This window comes from Antechinus flavipes, chromosome 2 (assembly GCF_016432865.1).
Source record: "Antechinus flavipes isolate AdamAnt ecotype Samford, QLD, Australia chromosome 2, AdamAnt_v2, whole genome shotgun sequence".
In the NCBI taxonomy this organism is placed as follows: Eukaryota; Metazoa; Chordata; class Mammalia; order Dasyuromorphia; family Dasyuridae; genus Antechinus; species Antechinus flavipes.
This window is the reverse complement of record NC_067399.1, coordinates 23180418-23200438: the sequence shown is the minus strand read 5'-3', so window position 1 is coordinate 23200438 and position 20021 is coordinate 23180418. Positions and strand designations below refer to the sequence as shown.

Genomic DNA, 20021 nt, shown 5'->3' with positions numbered 1-20021 from the left:
AGGGAGAAAAGGGAATAAAGAGAGAGAGGAAGGGAGAGAAAGAAAGGAAGGAAGGAAGGAAGGAAGGAGGAGGGAAGGAAGGAAGAAAGAAGGAAGGAAGAAAGAAGAGAGAAAAGGGAATAGAAAGAGGAAGGTAGAGAAAGAAAAGAGAGGAAGGAAGGAAGGAAGGAAGGAAGGAAGAAGGAAGGAAGGGAGATAGGAAGACCCCAGTTTGATTTCAGATACACATTCCAGGAGGAATAGATCTTAGAGGCCATCTGATCTGACCTCCTCGTTTCACAGAGTGTAGATCTAAAGTGCAGAGAAGATCCCACTGTCAGTTAATGAAAGAAATAGAATTGGGGCTTAAAGCCTAGGTTCCAATCCCCATGCCCTTTACATGCCTCTTATTTTGAGTTAAGAGCAGGGTGAGTTGGTGAGAGGAGTCCAAAGGAGGCTCAATGGAGACTGTGGTGCTCTAGTTGACTTTGAAAGAAAAGAGAGTTTTTGTTTTGGGATCAGAAAGACATGGTTCAAATGCTGCTCCACACACTAAGCTCTGGGATTCTGAGTAAATCCCTTCCCCCTCTTTAGAGCTCCTTTTTGTCCTCTTGAAAGCAGGGGGTTGGACTAGATGGCCTCCAAGGTTCCTGGCAGCTCTAATCTGGAATCTTAGGCTCCCGGGATAAATGAAGGTGGGACATTGTGTTCGAAGGAAGTATGTGAGCAAAAGTGCACAGGGACCAGGGGAGCACAGGACAAGTAACAAGAATAGTACAATCTGACCAGCAATAGCGTTTGTGAGACGAAGTCAGGGAAGACAAGACTGCTTGCAGTAGGGAGGCCTTCCATGTGTATTGGGAGTTTGTACCTCCAAGGCAATGGGAGCATGGGTGGTTGCTGAGAGTAGAGGAAGTATGAGATCCGGGAGGAGGAGTGAATGATAAGAGCATGAAAGGGGCAGATAAAGATGCCCGGGGCTGATGGGGGGAAAGTGGTCCCTGTCCAGAGGATCACCCAGAAGGAGGGAGGCTGAATGTCCTGATGAGATCCTGCCCTGCAGTAATTCTGGAGATGGGACAGGGAGGACAGAGAACAGAGAAATAAGGACTGAGCTAGAACCATAGACACGCATGCTGGGATAGGGGCAGGAAGGTGGCAGGAGGAGCTAAGTGACCAGCAAGTCTGGCAGTCATTGGATCCAGTGTCCGGAACCCGCCACTCCCTGGATCCTCCCCCTCCCAAAAGAGAACAAGGAAAGGTGACATCCTCCCTACATCCACCTCCTCGCCCCCTTAACCCCAATGTTCACCTTCAGCTTCTCTTACACCAGATCCAACCGGCTTCCTTTGACCACAGCCTCCCCCCCCAACTCGGTTTACTGTCAACAGTCAAGGAAGGGGTTGTCCTGATACTGAGGCAAGGTCAGTGCTTTTCTACCGCAGGAAAAGCAAAGTATTTTCTACTTCCTTGTGCTAGATCTGACTCAGTGGTGACATTCGGTGTGGCTAATAACGGTGAGCATGGCCATGCCCAAGGGGCATTAAAGTATGGCCCACAGACCTCTAAGAATTTATACTTAGGCAGCGCTTGAGGTTTCAAGAGTGCTTTCCTCATGGCGCCCCATAAGGTGGGAAGCAAAATGATTATTGTCCCCATTTCTTTTTTTTTCTGGTCTGAACCTGCGGTTTCATTGGTGTAGGCCACTCATTTGCCGTGCAAGGGCAGCTTGGCGGTTTTGTGACTGGCGCGGTGAGTATTTTCTGACACTTTTGTCACTGCTGCCTGGCACAGTCCAAATTCTGAATTCAGATCCCAGCTCTACCTGTGATGACCTGTGGGATTCTGAGTCAATCACTGAAGTTCCCTCCTGGAGAGGATGGACCCGGTACCTTGAAAGGTATTTCCAGTTTGAGACCCAGAACCCCAGGATATCTTGTTTTGAATGTAACTTCTGGGGGGTGTTAAGTTCTGATTTTGGGAACCTGACCCCTGTTCCTCACTTAACTCTGAGCACCAATAATGGAATTGAACCCTTGATGTGGAGCCAGAGGCCCCGACCCTCACCACCAGTACAAGCTGACCCCTCTCGGTTTCCTCATTTGTTAAAAGAACCATTTGGACTAGGAGACGTGTAAGATGCTTTCAAGTCCTCAACCACAAAACGAGGATATAGGCAGTATGCGGATAATTATCCAGAGTCTTCATGGGGAAACTGAGGCTCAGAGAATTTTCACGAATTTCCCAGGGTAAATCTAGGAAATCTCAGAGGGGGAATCAAACTAAAGGGTTTTTGTCTCAAGTCCAGCATTCTATGCATTAGATCGTGTTGTAACTCATCTAACATCATTGCAATATCACAAAACTGTGGGGGAAGAGACAGAGATACACACACAGAGAAAGAGACAGAGACAGGAAGACAAACAGACACAGACACACAGAGAAAGAGAAACAGAAAGACAGGGAGAGAGACAGGGAAGGCAGCCCACGGAGCACACAGCCCAGCCCAGACCTGTTCGACACTCCCCTCTACAAGCTGACAAGTAGTCAGGTAGCCTTAAAGAGCCCAAAGAGGAAGAATCTACTTCCTCCAGGTGACTTATCCACTCTGACGCAGTTCCAACGATCAGGAGTTTTTCTCTCACATCCACACTCCATCTCCTCGGAAAGTACATCTGCTCATTCATTTACTCAGCATCGATTAACTGCCTACTATGTGCCAGGTAGCCGGGATACAAAAGCAAAACTGAACACAGAAGTCCTGCCCTCAAGAAGCTTGCTTCCTATTGGATCTTCACTCTTTGCTCGTCTGCCCCGTAGCACCAAGCCAAGCAACCTGATCCATCTCCCACCTGGCAGTCCTTCAGATACTCGAACCCACTTCTTATGTTTCTAACTCTCCCCTTCTCCAGTCTAAACATCCCCAGTTTCTTCAGATGATGTTCACAGGGCATCCTCCTTAAATCTTGCCATGGAGGCTGCATTTCTCTGGACGTTCCCCTGATAAAACGGGCCCAGCATCGAACCCTGCTTCAGCTATGGCCCGACCAGGATGAGGCGAGTGGATGGCGGACAGCTCCCTTATCTGAAACATGGCTTTTCCCTCAGTGCAGCCTGAGGCCCCCCCAGCCTTTCTCGTTTACTCGTAAGACCCAAACTGAGCAAGGTCATCCCCAATACCCCGAGATCTTTAGATGGAAATCTGGTCTCGTCTTCACCATCTGGTTCTCAGCCACAAAGGCTAATGCCTCTCCTTCGGGCTTGTTTGATGTGTTTTTGAAGGATGCGAGGGGAAGAGTACAGTGGGGGAGTAAGGAGCTCCCAATGGGGCACCCCTCAGTCTCTGAGTCAGCTCCTTCCATAAGAACAGCCTCCAGATTCCCTGCTCCCATCTTGCCTTCCCGTACCCTTGCTGCCTTATCCTAATCCCTTTCCTTCCCTCTCTCCGGCCCCCTGTTCTTCCCCTCTGACCCCTGGCTCTGCCTAGTGTGAAGGACAGGGCACAGCCTTCAGAGGAGGGAGGTGGGAGGAGAAGCCAATTAGGCAGGGGGCTCATTAGGAGAAACACCTTTCACAAAGGGCAGGGGCTGGAGCTGGGAGGAAGTGGGGGGGCACAGGGTCGCCCGTGGCTGAAACCCTGAGGTCTCTGCAGTCCTGGAGGACTCGGGCTTAGAGGATCAGATCTCACACATATCAGCTTTTAGAGAGATCAGAGATGGGCTATGCAGACATCCAGCACAAGGGCACATTCAGAGGGCAGCAATCGGGATGGCGGGAGGTCAAGAAACTATGTCACAGGAGATCTGCTCAAGGGAAGGGAAATGTTTTCCCTAAAAACAGGCAGTGACAGGATGGGAGCGTGGGGTGGCAATGGTAAGACTTTAAATCTTCAGTGTGCTTTCTTGTGAAACGGGGCTAAACTCCGGCTGCTTAGTCCTAGAAGAGAGGACCACTAAACAATCAACCATCGAGCATTTATTAAACATCTGCTGTATTTCAGGCACTATGGGAAGATGAGCTTCCCTCCAGGTGCTTACATCCCATGAGGGGAAATAATAGTGTGAATATAAAAAGATAGATACATACAAACATAGATGAATAGATAGATAGATAGATAGACAGACAGACAGACAGACAGATAGATAGATGATAAATAGATGACCAGTATATGCTGGGGAAGATTCTTTCAGATGGAGAAATGAGATTTTCTTTAATGGGAAAGATAACGTTCTTAGACAAAAGGACCTCAGGATGAGTTCAAAGGACCTGATTCTCAGAAAGATTCAGGTTTTTGGTAAATTTTTTATAGTAACTTACAAATGTTATATCTAGTTTTATAAACTATCCATTGTTCATAGTTAACAGCGTTCTTTCTGTGTATCTTTCATGTATGTATGTATCTGTCTATCATCTATCTGTCTATCTAAACTTCCAAACTTCCTAAACTCTCCTACTGAACTTCTCTCATCCACCACGATTCCTTCTAAGATCATTAATTGTCAAAATCCTTCTCTTTTTGGACTTTATTTTCCTCATCTGAAAAATAAGTGAATTGAACCAAATGATTTTCTTCCCTCTAAAGGCATAAATAAATATATGGATGAAAAAGCACTTACTATATGTAAAATACTTTGCTAAGTAAGTAGGAATACAAATAGAAAGTGTAAACATCTCTGCCCTTATGGAGCTCCCATTCTAATGGGAAGAGACAACACAGAGGAGACTCCAACTTTAAATCAGATGGAGAGATCCCATGGTCCTTAGAGTGCAACATAATGCAGATAGCTATACCTCTTCTTCAATGAAATTTCCATCGACAAAAACACAGCCATTTCTGCTCCTGAATCACTTGACAATGCAAAGCACTTCGGGGGTTAAGAATTTTCTTTTCTGGGAGTTCAGTAGCCACAGTTGCAGAAAAGATGGTGGCCAGTGTGCAGAACCGTGGGCGTCAGAGAGCGCATAATGCCAGGCTGGAAGCTCATACTGGTTGCTCCCCTATATGATGGCTCCAAAGACCAGGCTGGTAGGAGGATTCGTTTTCTTGAAGGCATTGATTGCTATTTCTGGGACTCTTGGGCTTACCTGCCTATTGGTGGCGTTTGGTCTCTGATTAATGGTGGTAGCTAAGGGATAGTAGGTCTCTTCTCAAGAGTTGTTCTTCTCCATGATGGCTGTGGGCACTAAGTTGGAAATAGGAACGTAGTCTAGAGAGCATAACAATCCCCGGAGCTTTTGGAGCTTGAGTTCTAGCCGTCTCCAGAAAGAGGAAATAGTCAAGATGGAAGCATGGTTGGACCGGCAAAGCCCACTCCTATGTGCCTCCTATGTCTCCCTCAGGGACACCCTCTCTGATCTGGACCTGATCTAGCCACTGCTTTGGGTGAAGATCATTTCCAACACGTGGCAAATACAAGGCTGATTGTCAGCTAATCAGGAAGCTTCTTGAGCATTCGCTGGATATAAAATAATCCAACCTCATTCTTAAATGTCATCTGACATTAACCAATCCCCCTGCCTGCTCCCCGGCAGTAAGGGGGCGGGAAGCTCTTCAAGCAACTGGGAAGTAGATGGACGGACCAGTGATAGATGATATAAATAGATGGAGGCAAATAGATGTAGATAGATAGATGGCTGGTAGATAGCTATAGAGACATGATAAAGATAAGTCAGGGAAGCATTTATTCCTGGGTGCTAACTGGGCTCTGCCCTCGGAACAAAAACTACAATCAAGTAAGAGAGCCCTGCCCTCAGTGAGCTTATATTCTAATGGGAAAGCAGGAGTGTGCCTTCTGCAGAGGTCTGCTTCTGGGCAAGATAAGGGAAAAGCCCCATTAGAACCTGACGTCGAAGGGGCAGAATCTAAGGTTTCGGCTGTGGGGAGAGGAGGCTGGAGAGCAGCCATGGCGTAGATATTCAGGGGACAGATTGTACAGAACCCCTCTCTCCCCTCAAAGCCCTCCCTTTCTGCATCCCAAGAACTGAGAAGTAACAAATGGGTTGAAGTTAAAGAGAGTCAGATTTCAGTTCAATAAAAGACCTTCCCAGAGTTCTCAGAGCCGTCCATTTCTATCTGATTCAATCGGCGGGCCATTTATTGCACTCTGGGTGTTAGGTGCTGGAGATACAGAGACAAAAATGAAAAGAACGCCCGTCCTGAAGGAGAAAATACAACGGAAATCACAGGAAGTGATCTGGGGGTGGAGCAGAGAATGGGACACTCACAAGAATCAGGAGAAACTTTGTAGAACAGGTCATGCTGGAACTGAGCTTTGAATGGAGCCGGGTATGGCCAGAAGGGAGGAGAGGGAGTGTTTTTGGGACGGGGCCCAGTCTGGGCAAAGCCCTGGAGGCAGGAGATGGGGAATGTTGAGCACGGGGAACAGCGTGCAGAGCAATTTGATCGGAAGATAGAATGCATAGAAAAGGTAATAGGAAATAAACCTGAAAATGCAGGGGGGAGCCCGTGGCCCAGGACACCTTTGGGGGAATCAGCACCCACTCGTTGGGAGAGCTCAAGGCATTCGAACAGAGCAGATTCATCGTGGGGGGAAGAGGAGTGAAGTGGACTTGATGACATCTCAGATTCTTTTTAGCTCTAGCTGCAGGTACAGCCGGAAGGGGCTGAAATTAAAACCAGGGGATCCTGCTTTGAATCTCTGCTCTCTTATCGCATGTTTATTCTTGGGCCAAGATTGACTAGATTGGCCTCTGACGTCCTTCCCAGAATCCTCGGGTTCTGTGCCAAAGGGAAGGAATAAGGAAAAGTGTGGAGAGGGCGAGGGAGAGGCAGGTTTTTCTGGTTTCCTGCAAAGACTGGAATGGGGTTTTTAACAGAACTTGAATCCTGGTTCTTCAAGCGTTCAGGGAACGTCACCTCACCTCAAGGACATCCAGAATGGTCACACATGTCTCCATGAAAGGGTGGGGCAGCAGCAGCAATATTCCTGATTCAGGAAACATCTGGGCCAGTCAGCCTGTAGGCTGCACACATGCTCCTTGGCCTGGGCCATTGGGAGAGAACGGATCCTGACTGCCAGGCCGAGGCATTTTCCCTTCTCCATCTCTGTGCCTCAGTTTCCCCTACAACACGAGGGGACTGAACTCAGTGACCTCTGAGATCCCTTTGAGCCCTGATATTTTCTAACTGGGTAATTCCCAACCCTCTCCTGCCCATCCCAAACCTCTGTGGTATCATCCCCGACCTTCCTCGTCCCCCTTCCCTGTTATCCTCCCTCCCCAGCCCTTCTTCCCCCCGCAATCCCAGCATCCAGAATCTGCCCGAGAGGTAACGGGGTCTCCTGCGCCCCCGTCCACCCCACAGCCTCACGCATGGGCGACCCCAGCCTTTCTCTGCCGTCCCCTCACATGATGCTGCAGGTGTGCCTGGTCTGCTGGTCCCCAGGCCCTAATTAGTGGGCTGGTGGGGGATCCCCTGCTGGGCCTTTGACAGGGGAGCCAGCAGGAGGCTGGATGGGGGTAGGGGTTGGGGGTTAGGAGGGGGCGCTTGGCTGGGACTGACAGCCCCGTAAAAACTGTCAGATAGTACAATGAGCAGGTTACACAAGAGAAGAAAAGGGGGAGCAGAGCTGGAGGAGCACAGGGGCTCCTTGAGGGAGCGTCTAAAAAGATCTGAGAAGTTCTGCTACAAACAGACTCTACAGAGGTCATTTGAGCCAGCACCCTGCCTCTCTCTAAACCTTACTTCACAAACATGAGCAAGCAGAGTCCAGGCTCCTAAAACTCTCTTAGGGAACCACAGTTCTGACAGCCAACGGGGACCAAGTCTCTGAATTCTACTTCCTTGGCTCCCCACTGGCTCTGGAATTGAAATGCACTGCTCCCGGCCTCAGCTTTCCACCCTAGACAATGGGCAGAACTCTGTGTCACCTCCCACCAGGGAATGGAAAATGGAAGAGCTCCTCCCTGTCTCTCAGAAGCTCGCTGAGCGGCCAGGACAGACATTTGCCTTGAAGGGTTTGAAAGTTCAGAAATAGGAGAAACAATTCAGCAGAGTGAGCTACTGCTATTAGAGTGAGAAGGGAAAGGAAAGCTGACCGAGAAGCCTCGAATGCCAGACTCAGGAGTTTGGTTCTGTTCTAAAGGAAGGAAGAAAACAAGCATTTATCAAGTACCAGGTGCATACTCAGCACTTTACAAATATGATTTATTTGATCTTCACAACCACCCTGGGAGAGAGGCACTATTATTACCCCATTTGACATTTGAGGAGACTGAGGCAAACAGAACTCAAGTGACTTGCTCAAGGTCACACCACTAGTGTCCAAAGCCTGAACCCAGGTCATCCAGACCCCAGGTCCTTAGCTCTACCCACTGTGCCACTCAGCTGCCTAGGAACAGACCCCTGCAACATCTCTCCACCGTGCTGGCCCCTTCTCCCACTGGCAAGTTCCTCCCAGGGCCTCCTTTGGAGGAAAGGCCCAGGATCGCCGTTGTTCTATTCAGTCCTGGTTCCGAATCTCCCGCCTTGGACATAACAAACCTGGCAGCTCACTCCCTTTTCAGCTCCCTTATGTGTTGTCTTCCTCTGCTAGAGCGCATGCTCCTGGAGGGTGGGGACTGTCTCTCTTTTAGCTTAAATTTGTGTCCCCAAGATACTGGAGATGCTGCCATTTCCTGATCCAACTCATTTGACAGATGAGGAAACTGAGGCGAATAGAATGAAGTGACTGGCCCAGGATTACTCAGCGACTAAGTGTCTGAGGCCATAGTGGAACTCAGGTCTTCCTGACTGCAGGCTCTCTATCCACCGTGAGTCCCCCAACAAATGCTCGTTGCTTTCTGGGTAACGGGACCCCTGGGTGATTTCTCCAGATCCCCTTCGATCTGGAAGAAGATGAGACAAAGGAACGAGTGCTGGGTTTTACCCAGAAGACCAGAGTTCAAATTCTGTTTCTGCTATTTATATGTGATCTTGAACACTCCTTATTTCCCTCAGTGAGTTTCTTAGGTCTCTGAGGGCGATAGGGCAAGGTGGGGGGAGGAGACCATCATTCTGGGACCCTGAAGCTGAAATACAAAGCTAGGGACTTTTTTGCAAAGGACAGACTTTGCAGTGAGCCCCTAAGCTTCCCTAGCCACGATCCCCCACAGAAGGAAGCCCCTCCCCCGGGGGGTGGGGGTGGGGGGCCACCGATGGCTGTTTTTTTGTCTTTGTCCTCTGCCCAATCCTTTCTTTTCTCCTCCTTTCCCCCTCCCATGGGAGGTAATAGTGGCTGATTGTCAGGCTTAATGGGGATTTCATGTGACAGGAGCTGTGAAATAGGGGGAGCAGACCAGGCGGGGGTGAAGTTGAAAGACTTTTCTTCTGGGACAAGAATTGACAATTTCTCTCCCTCTCCATGGCTTTTCTCTCCCTCCACTCCCTACCCTGCCCCAGCCCACCCACCCTGCATCTTTCCACCCTGGAGTTCAAGGCTTTCTTCTCCCCCAACAGCTTAATGATGATGGCATTGGAAATTTTCCGATGGGCTGGCCCTTGCCTTTCTCTGGCCAGCCCTGAATGAACTTCTCTGCCGTGCTCTGTCTCCCCCCGCTCAGTAGATGCTGACATCTCTCTCTGGCTCTCCCTGTGTCTCTGTCTCTGTCTCCTTCTCTGTGTGTTTATGTCTATGGTTCTGTGACTCTATTTCTTGTCTCTCCCCCTGCTCAGTAGATGCTGACATCTCTCTGTGTATCTTTGGCTCTGGCTCTGGATTATCATTTCTCTCTCTCTCTCTCTGTCTCTGTCTGTCTGTCTCTCTCTCTCTGTCTCTCTGTCTGTCTCTCTCTCTCTGTCTCTATCTCTGTTTCTGTCTCTCTCTCTCTCTCTCTGTCTCTGTTTCTGTCTCTGTCTCTGTCTGTCTCTCTCTCTGTCTCTCTCTGTCTCTCTGTCTCTGTCTCTGTCTCTCTCTCTGTCTCTGTCTCTCTCTCTTTCTCTGTCTCTCTCTCTTTCTCTGTCTCTCTCTCTGTCTCTGTTTCTGTCTCTCTCTGTTTCTCTCTCTCTCTGTTTCTCTCTCTCTCCATCTCTCTGTCTCTGTCTCTCTGTCTCTGTCTCTCTCTCTTTCTCTGTCTCTCTGTCTCTGTTTCTGTCTCTCTCTGTTTCTCTCTCTCTCTCTGTTTCTCTCTCTCTCCATCTCTCTGTCTCTCTGTCTCTGTCTCTCTGTCTCTGTGTCTCTCTCTCTGTCTGTCTCTCTCTGTCTCTTTCTCTGTGTGTTTATGTCTATGGTTCTGTGACTCTGTTTCTTGTCAGGATTAATGGGCGGCTGTAGTTGTGGTTAAGGGTCAGCCTATGTCCATGCTTAAGACTTGGGCTGGGGACACAATATTATGGTTCATTCAGTCTAAGTGTGTTTTCAAGGGTGATGCTGAGGAGACTCAGAAATCGATGAGAAGACAGAGGCTTGGTCATACAGCTGATGCTAACTAGAGTTTTGTATGCACTATCGACCAAAGCAGACATTCTGGTTTACTGTCACAGTGTTTTTGTTTGCAGGCAGGGCAGTGTGAGAAACAAGGAAACTGGAGCCCCCAGAAAGCACTGGACCAGTGCCTAACTTGGGTCTAGAATCTAGATCTGTCTTCTAATCACACATAATTGTAAAATCTCGGTGGTCTAAGGGCTCTCAGAGACTCCCCAGTTATGACCCAAACCTAAAAAAGAATCCTAGTATAAAATACCTGACCAGTATTCAACAAGTCCTTGTTTAAATATTTCCACCGATAGGGAACTCATTACCTCCTCCTATCTCATCAATCCCTCAACACCAGGTTCTCCCATGTTCCTTTCAAGCTCCTCTTTCCTTTTTAAGAAAGATCTTCCACCATTAGAATATCTTCTCCTTAAAGGAAGAGAGTATCTTGCTTACTCCAGCACTTTTCACATAGTAGGGCTTCAATGTATAATTCTACTTATCTAGCTACCCTATCCATCCATCTATTTACCTAGCTCTTTCAGTCTATCATTTATCTGTTCCTTATATCATCTATTTACCTATTTATCACTCCATAATTCATCTACCTAGCCCTCATCTATTGTGGTTGTTCGGTTGTATCCGTGGGGTCCAACTCTCCATGACCCCATTTGGGGTTTTCTTGACAAAGATAGTGGAGAAATTTGTCATTTCTTTCTTCAGTTCAATTTTACAGATGAGGAAATATCAATTATCTATATTGTCTATCTTTCTATCTAGCTATCCAGCTTTCTAAACTATCTTGTCTATCTGATCTATCTATTTATCCATCTGTCGTGTCTATCCATAGATGCATCATCCATCCATCCATCCGTCCATCCATCCATCCATCCATCCGTCCATCCATCCGTCCATCCGTCCATCCATCCATCCATCCGTCCATCCATCCATCCATCCGTCCATCCATCCATCCATCCGTCCATCCATCCATCTGTCCATCCATCCGTCCATCCATCCATCCATCCGTCCATCCTTCCATCCATCCATCCATCCATCCGTCCATCCATCCATCCGTCCATCCTTCCATCCATCCATCCATCCATCCATCCGTCCATTCATCTATCTATCCATCTCTATCAGTCTGTCATCTATCTATTATCGATATCACCTATCCTCAACTATAAAATAGTTAAAAGAACACTTCTACTCTCTACACTCCAGGCTTTTGTGAGACTGTAAATAAATCATCGATACAAAGTGTTTTGAGATTTTAAGTGTCCTCTTATTATTAGGTCCCGATTTGTGCTGTGATTGACACAAGTAACTCCCAGTATGGAAACTTTCACTCACTGACCCTGATGTGCAACTTGCTGACAACATATAGCATTAGGAAGCTCTCTGGCAGCACAGACGGGTTAAGTGATTTGCCCTTGGTCACAAAGTCAGTATACGTCCAAGGCAAGATTTGAACCAAGATTTCTCCAGCTTAGAGGACACTTCTCCGTCCATGACGCCATGCTGATTTTCCATCTGCCATTTTAATCTCATTTTTAGTCGGTTTAACAGCGAGCGTTTGTTAAGGGACTGCAGCGCGCCAGGCTCTGCGGCAGGTGCTGGGTATACAAGGACAGTCGTCAAACGATTGTGAATAAAATGTCCAAGACTAGTGTCAGAGGCTGAGGAGGGCTGGGCAGGGCTGGGAGCCTGAGTCATTCCCACAGTGCAGAGAGGAAGGAGGAATTGACTGGAGCTGCTGAGGCTGGAGGGGGCAAGGGAGGGCAAGAGAGGAAGCAACCCCCTGGGGATTAAAAAGCCCTCTCTAATTCTGGAAGTGGTGAGCTGTGAAGGGCCCAGCCAATGAGAGCTATGGGAGGCCTCGTCCCCCTTCCCCCAGCCTCCCGCAGGTGTTCAGGGTGAGGAGGGGCCCTGGTTGGGGGCATGACCCTTACAGCAATGGTGGCTGCCCCTGTCACAGCTAATGGCCTGGATGCACCCGAGCTGTCAGGAGGAGGATGGGCAGGGGAGGAAGAACTGAGGGAAGGAGGGGGCCAGAGGAAAGTGGAGGAAGGAGGGGGGAAAGGGAAAAGAAAGGGAAAGTGGGAGGGGAAGGAGAAGGAAGGGAAGGGGGGATGACTGAGAAAGGGAAAAAAGGAAGAGAGGAGAGAGAAAAGGAAAGGAAAGGAGAGAAGAATGGAGGAGAATAAAGAAGAAGAGAATTGAGAAGAGGAGAGTAGAAGACATTAAAGAGAGGAGAGGAGAGGGGGAAGAGAAGAGAAGACGTTAAAGAGAAGAGAAGAGAAAAGAATAGAAGAGAAGGGGAAGAGAAGAGGAGAGGAGAGGAAAGCAGAGGAGAGAGGAGAGGGAAGAGAAGAGAAGAGAAGAGAAGAGAAGGGGAAGAGGAGAGGAGAGAGGGGGAAGAAGAGAAGAGAAGAGAGGAGAGGAGAGGAAAGCAGAGGAGAGGAGAGGAAAGCAGAGGAGAGGAGAGGAGAGGAGAGGAGAGGAGAGGAGAGGAGAGGAGAGAGGGGGAAGAGAAGAGAAGAGAAGGGGAAGAGAAGAGGAGAAGAGAGAGGGGGAAGAAGAGAAGAGAAGAGAGGAGAGGAGAGAAAATGAGAGGAGAGGAGAGGAGAGGAGGAGAGGAGAGAGGGGGAAGAGAGAAGAGAAGAGAAGAGAAGAGAGGAGAGGAGAGAAGAGGAGAGGAGAGGAGAGGAGAGGAGAGGAGAGGAAAGGGGAAGGGAGGGGAGGGGAGGGGAGAGGAGAAGAGGAGAGGAGAGGAGAGGAGAGGAGAGGACAGGAGAGGAGAGGAGAGGAGAGGAGAGGAGAGGAAAGAAGGCTCTTCTCCCCCAGCCTCCCCAGAACTTTGCTCTGTCTGTCATCTCCCCTCTCTTTTGCATCTTCCTGCCATCTGAATATAAATATGCCTAAATCATTATTCCTTAAAAAGCCTCCCATTAACCATTCTACCCTGAATAACTGTTGTCCCATGATGTAACTAGTCTTTGCAGCTAATCTTGAACAATTTGTCCATACAAATTGTCCAAACGGTGTCTCTCCCTCACTTTGACCTTAGTCCTTTGCAACTCAACCTTCGACCCCATGATGCTCTGGAAATGGCTCTCTCAGAGATTAGCCGTCGCCAAATGGAATGGCCTTTTTTCAGTCCTCATCATCTCCTTGACCTTTCTGAAGGTCATACTATTGATGTAGTCGGGAGAGCAGAGTCTGGAATCCGAAATATCGACAATAATTTTGATTTTTAAAAGCAAAACAAAAACACCTCGAGATCATGGACATTTCATTTTTATCTTTCTTTCCCCACCTGTTAGCACACTCCCTGGTGTACTAGCCTACTGTTGTGCTAGCCTACTGGTACACAGTGGGCATTTTATAATTGCTCATGGCTTGATTAATTTATATGGTTTTTGGTCCAATTCATCTATTTTCCCTCTTCTTCCTCAGCCTACAGGACTGTGTGCAGTGTCAATGGACCCTTGGTTATTCTGGATAATGTAAAGGTAAGAAAAGGGGGGAGTGCCCAGAGAAGGAAAATCTGAACCCCAAATTCTCCATCTCCCCATTCTTTTCCCCTCCCCCAACATCTGCTCCTTCTTCCACTAAACTCTGCCTCCCTGTCCCCCAAACCCACAGAGCTACATTCTAAAGCGACGCATCTTTTCTCCGGTCTCTGACAAACATAACAAAATCCTTCTCCTCATCCCCCATTTGATGCCAACATAGCAAGTCATGAAGAATAAATCTTTCACAGTGAAGAAGTCTCTTACTGCCGAGTAGAAGAGCCCGGGGCTGGGATGGGGGGAGAGTCAGGATTTCTATTCCCTGCTCTGATACTGACTCCATGGGCAAGCCTGAGTGGGTCCTTTACCCTCGAGAGATCTCCATTTTCTCCCTTGTAAAGCTGAGTCAATATTGACGATCTCCTAGGGCCCTCGTGGGGGATTAAGCGAAATAGTGGGTGGGCAAGGCCCGGCATCATATGTTCAGGTGATTATGGCGATTAGAATGGTCTCTATAGATATGGAATATAAAAGAATAAGGCCACTCGATTTCAGGAACCTTTGACTTAGGAAGCAAATAATCTCACCAGCAGGCTCATGGGAAATAATCAATTCTCACCATGGATAACCCAGCTTCATTGCCCCACTTTTAGCCCTCCCCTGCTAAATTGCTTCCTATGTGTTTTTACTTACTGTTCCATTGTTTCCTCCCAATACAATGAATGTAAACTTCTTGAGGGCAGGTACTGTCTTTGTGCTGCTGCTTCCTCCGAATGTACCAATTAACTGCTAATAAATCAAAAAGCAGTGGTTGAATGCCTACGTCCTGGGCTCTGTCCTAGACACTAAAAATACAAAGACAAAACTAAGCAGAACCTATCCTCGGCCAGCCTACATTCATTATGTGTGTGTGTGTATTTATATTATATATATGTATATATATATATGTATGAATATATATATTTGTATGAAGAATAAATATAAAATAATTGAAAGAAGGCATATATAGCTGGGGAAATCCAGTAAGGTTCTGAGTAGGGAATGGGAGGGTTCTATGAGATGGAGATGAAGAAAGCATTGGGGCCAATCAGTGAAAAAACATGGAGACAGATGGTGACATGTTGTCCATGATTGATAGAATATAGAATGAAGTCTTTCTGGCATAGCAGAAAGTCTCCTAAACTGAGAGGTAAAAGACCCAAGTTCGAGTTCCGTCTGGCTCTGCTCCTAACTTGCTATCTCTTGGGAAAGATGTTTTTTCCCTCTGTGTCTCAGTTTCCTCTTCTGTAAAATGAGAGGATCAAGACTTGAAGACACAATCCAGATCTAAGATCCTATGGAATTACACTAGATCAATTGGGGTTGGGTGTAGGGGAAGGGAAATACGCTGATGTGCTGCCATGGAGACTTCCCCATCCAGGCTTCAGAATACATTCATTCCCCTTCATCTCTGTACTCTGGGCTTTTCATGGCTGTCCCCATAGCGCCATCTCCTGGCGAGCCCCGCACTGGAGAAGGGCTCTGCTATAAAACATCCCTTTTCTACTGGGGAGAAACCGTCCTAGGGAAGGAAGCATGTAAAAATGGTCCTCCCAGCCCCAGCCCCTCCACAAGCTCCGAGCTCTGACGCGGGAGGTAATTAGAGCCTTGATTTCCCATCATTTGTCAGTGAAGATGATGGAAGAAGCACCAAGTTTTACAGTGAAAAAGACAAGGGCAGGGACGGAGAAACAGGGACGGAGACAGAATAGTGAGAGAGATGGGGAAAGAGAAGGGAATCGAGAAAGGAACAGGAAGAGAGATAGGATTATAGAGACAAGAGCAGGGAGATAGAAGGAAGGAAAGAGACAGGGATGGAGGCTGAAGTGGGGATAAGGACAACAAAGAAGACGGGATGAGCAGAGATGGAGAGAAAGACAGGACAAAGAAGCAGAGAGAGAAACGGGGATAGAAACTGAGAAGGAGATAGGGAAGACTGGAATAATCAGAAGAACAAGACAGAGACAGGAGCAAGGAGAGTGATAGAAGAAGGAAGGGAAATGAGAAAGAGGGGGAAGAAAGAGAAACAAAGAGAGAAAGGTAAAAAAGATAGGGAGGAAAAGGAGAGCAGGGAAGGGAGAGACAGAGAGAGACAGAGAGAGAGAGAGAGAGAGAGAGAGAGAGAGAGAGAGAGAGAGAGAGAGAGAGAGAGAGAAGGAGGGAGGGGTGGGTGAAATATAGAAAAGAGCAAGGAAAGAGATGGGGATATAGAGGCAACAGGACTAGGTAGGGAACCCAAAGTTGGGAAGATGTATACATAAACTCCATCTCAGAAATTTATTAATTGTGTGGCACTAGAAAAATCACTTAATTTGTTTCTGCCTCAGTTCCCTCATTTGTTAAAAAAAATAAAAATAAAAAATGAAGGGTTGGACTCAATAATCCTTAGTTCTCCTTCCAGCTGTTAAATCTGAAATCCTGGTTTGGAAGGTGAGAAAGTGTCGGGTACAGAAGCAGGGAGGGAAGCAGGGACAGGCAGAGAGAGTGATGATAAATAAAGGAGACAGGGTAGAGAGAGGGACGGATGGGAGAGGAGCAGAGAGAGGCAAGAGGAGGAAGAGAGAGAGAGAGTCAAGAGCCAGAAAAGTCCTCTCACTTCAGGATCTCTGCCTGGTTCTCTTGTCTCTGGTCTCGCCTACCCTCTTGTGGCCAAGAGCAAACCACAGGGCAAAAAGTGACCAGAATAAACAGCAGCTTCTGTCCAGCCTGGGGCCAAGGGACATGGTTTAAGGAAATCAATGACTCTCCCTCCTACACCCCATCACCATCCTCTCTGCAGCAACAGGACTGAATCCCTTGGACACCCCCTCGGAACCTCAGCAGGGATTCAAACCCTTCTCACCTCTGCTCCTCTCCAACATGGGGCTCCCTTGAGGAAACTAGTGGTCTACAGTCATAGCAATCATAACCTCAACTCCCAAGCCAGCCATCTTCCTTGCTGTGTGACCTTGGCACTTCTTCTTTTGTAAAATGAAGGAATTACAATCATACATGTGTAATCAGAGGGTTTTTTCTTTCCTTCTTAATTAGGATGGAGTAATAGAAGAAAAAGAAAGTGAATTTTCTCTGATAAAAAATAAAATTTTATTAAAAAAAAAAAAGAACCTTGACCCAAATTCTGAAGTGCAGATGTGATTATAAGGGAAGGAGGTCTAAAGTCTATGGAAGAGGATAATGGTAATATTTGGGAATTCAAGATAAGTCTGTAATCTCATCCATTTGGACGTTCTCTCCAATGACACAGCCAATCACAATCCATCCCATCCCCAAAAGATTATTTTAATGAAGGAGACTGGATGACTTCTAAAGTGGTTTCATCAGTGTTCTGGTAAACTTTTAACAACCAGCTTTTTAGGGGAGGAAATATATGAACAACAAACACATCCTTAAGCTGAATTTGCATTATTAAAATTTTCTCCATCATTTTCTTAAGTCTCAACAGTCAATAAAATAGGAAATAATTCTCCAATTATTTGCCAATTTCTGAAATATAAATATTTATACTGAAAATTTAATGATTATCATAGTCCCAGAGGTAAATGATCTGTTCAAGATCACTCAGGAAGTCAGTAACAGAACTCTAACTTCTGAGTCCTCAAACTAAACATTGTTTTCCATATCTTGAGAAGGAAGGGATAGTGGTTCAGTGTTCCCCTCTGACTTCCTTGCTCTCACATTTTTCTCCTGGACTCTCTGCATTCTCCCCAGTTTGCCCAATATGCTGAGATCGTCAACTTCACTCTCCCAAATGGCACTCAGAGAAGTGGGCAGGTCCTGGAGGTGGCTGGGACCAAGGCTATTGTTCAGGTAAGAGGGGGAAGGGGACTTAGTGTCAAGGTGGGGAGGTTCAATGTTGAGGGGGGCTTAAAACTTAAAGCTGTACAGTGACTTTTGGGACATCATCCCCATCCCCATCCCCATCCCTCACATCACCATTTTCTTGCCCCCCCCCCAGGTATTTGAAGGGACTTCAGGGATTGATGCCCAGAGGACAACTTGTGAATTTACTGGTGACATCCTTCGGACTCCGGTATCAGAAGACATGCTAGGTAAAGAATGGAGTTGGGAAAGAACATCTCCATATGTAGATAAAATTGTCAGTCACTTCATATGATGCTGCAGAGACATCATAGTTCCACGGAAAGTTAAGAGGCTGAGAACATGGGTTCAAATCTTACACCTGTCACTTATGACCCGTGTGACCTTGGACAATTCACCTCATTTTGCCGGCCTTACTTTCATTAATAGAATGAAGGACTCAGTGGCCTCTAAGGTCCCATCCAACCTAGAACATCAAATTGAAGAAGGACCTTAGAATACAGAAGGATAGAGCTGGAAGGTCCCTTGGAATACTGAGTGTCAGACCTAGGAAGAACCTTACATTATGGAATGTTAGAACAAGGAGGGACCATTTCATAGATAAAGAAGCAGATGCTCACAGAGAAAGTGACTGGTGTAAAATCACCCCACCAGTAATTAGCAGAGCTACATTTAGAATCCAAGTCTTTTGAAATTGAGTCAATGTTCTTTCTGCTGTCCTCTTATGAAGGTATCCCAAAACCTTATCTGTTGCCAAAGTACTTCTTGACTACCTTTCCATAGTCCCACCTTTTCCTCTTCCATTCCCTGAAATTTCCCTTTTGATTAGAGTTGGTTCCCTTGGTTCCCTTAGAGTTGGGTACCATGCCTTGGATGGTAAAGATGGGGACATTGTTCTCAGAAGGAAAAAAATGGGATAGAGATTGGGAGATAAAACTATTGGAACAGTCTCTGGATAGCTAAAGGGTGTCGCGATAAGAAAATAGATAATTAATAACTAATTAACAGTTAATTTCTGTCCTAATTTTTACTGAGTTCCAAGCATTTCTGTATATTACAAATTTCTTCCTTTCTTTCTTCTTAGGTCGAGTCTTCAATGGGTCTGGCAAACCCATTGACCAAGGGCCAGATGTTATGGCTGAAGACTTTCTGGACATCAATGGTGAGTGGCCAGTGACCACCAGTGGACTTCGGGACCCTTTTCCCATCCCTAAGTACTATATGTAATTGCTCAATCCTCCCATGCAAAGTGGGATCTCCAGAAGGTACTGAATTCTCATCTAATCTCCAGTCATGTACTTCATCAATGACCTAACAGCCCCACCCATCATCCCTTTAGCCCACAGTCATAGACCAATAGAATTTGCTCATCCAAGAAGAGGAAAGTGTTTGGCTCTTCTCCATAAGGCAATTCTAGCTTTTTATGAAGAGACTTAACTAGTGTGAGGTGAGGGCTCTCATAAAGGCCCTCTTTCCCCCCGAACCACCTCTTAAATTTGCCCCATTAGCCTTTTATTCCCCTGGGCTCACTATTGCTCTCTACTATCTCCTCAGAGTAACAGTTCCCCAAGAAAGGAAATATAGTCAGACCTTAGAACACAGGAAACAGGTTTTTTTTTTTTAATCTTATTTTGTCTATATCTTTTTTCATATCCTCTTCATGTCCAAATATATCCCTCCACCCAACAATCTATGCCCTGTAACAAAAAATATAAAAGGAAGAGAGAAAAGATCTGTTCAGCATTACGAAGCCACAAGGGCAACTTTGTCTGGTGGGATTCAGGAAGTGTTGGAGCCAACTCATATCAGCTTTCCAGAGCGGATGGTTAAATTCTAGGTGTCTTACACTTTGGAATTAGACAAATGCAAGCGGGGCTTGATTTATTGTTTTATTGGTTGTCTAGACTTAAGAAAATGATGGAGAAAGCATTCACAATGCAGATAAAAGTGTGCTCATTCATGCTTGTCCCCCAGCTCCTGTTATACTCATAGTTCTCCCCACCTCCAATCTCTGCAAGGAAGGATGGGAGATACATGCTTTTCACTTCTCTCTGGAACTGTCCTTGGTCCACAAAATAACAGCCAGATATTGAATCTTAGACCCAGAAAGACCTTAGAATATGAAATGTCATTGTTGACTGATATCTTAGAATATAGATCAAAAAAGGGCCTGAGAATGCCAGGTCTCAGAAGGACCTTAGAATATCAGAATATCAGAGCTAGGAGAGACTTTAAAATATAAAATGTCAGACTTAAGAGG

The 20021-nt window shown here is 46.7% G+C and overlaps 1 protein-coding gene across 1 annotated transcript in view; it reads left to right on the top strand.

The window, feature by feature from the left end:
- The window catches only part of ATP6V1B1 (ATPase H+ transporting V1 subunit B1), a 32649-nt gene that overhangs the window by 4277 nt on the left and 8351 nt on the right, over positions 1 to 20021 (top strand). The window contains exons 2-5 of the mRNA XM_051974318.1: positions 13848 to 13903; positions 17651 to 17749; positions 17898 to 17991; positions 18846 to 18923. Of these exons, the coding sequence (XP_051830278.1) occupies positions 13848 to 13903; positions 17651 to 17749; positions 17898 to 17991; positions 18846 to 18923 (327 nt within the window). The remainder of the gene's footprint in view (positions 1 to 13847; positions 13904 to 17650; positions 17750 to 17897; positions 17992 to 18845; positions 18924 to 20021) is intronic.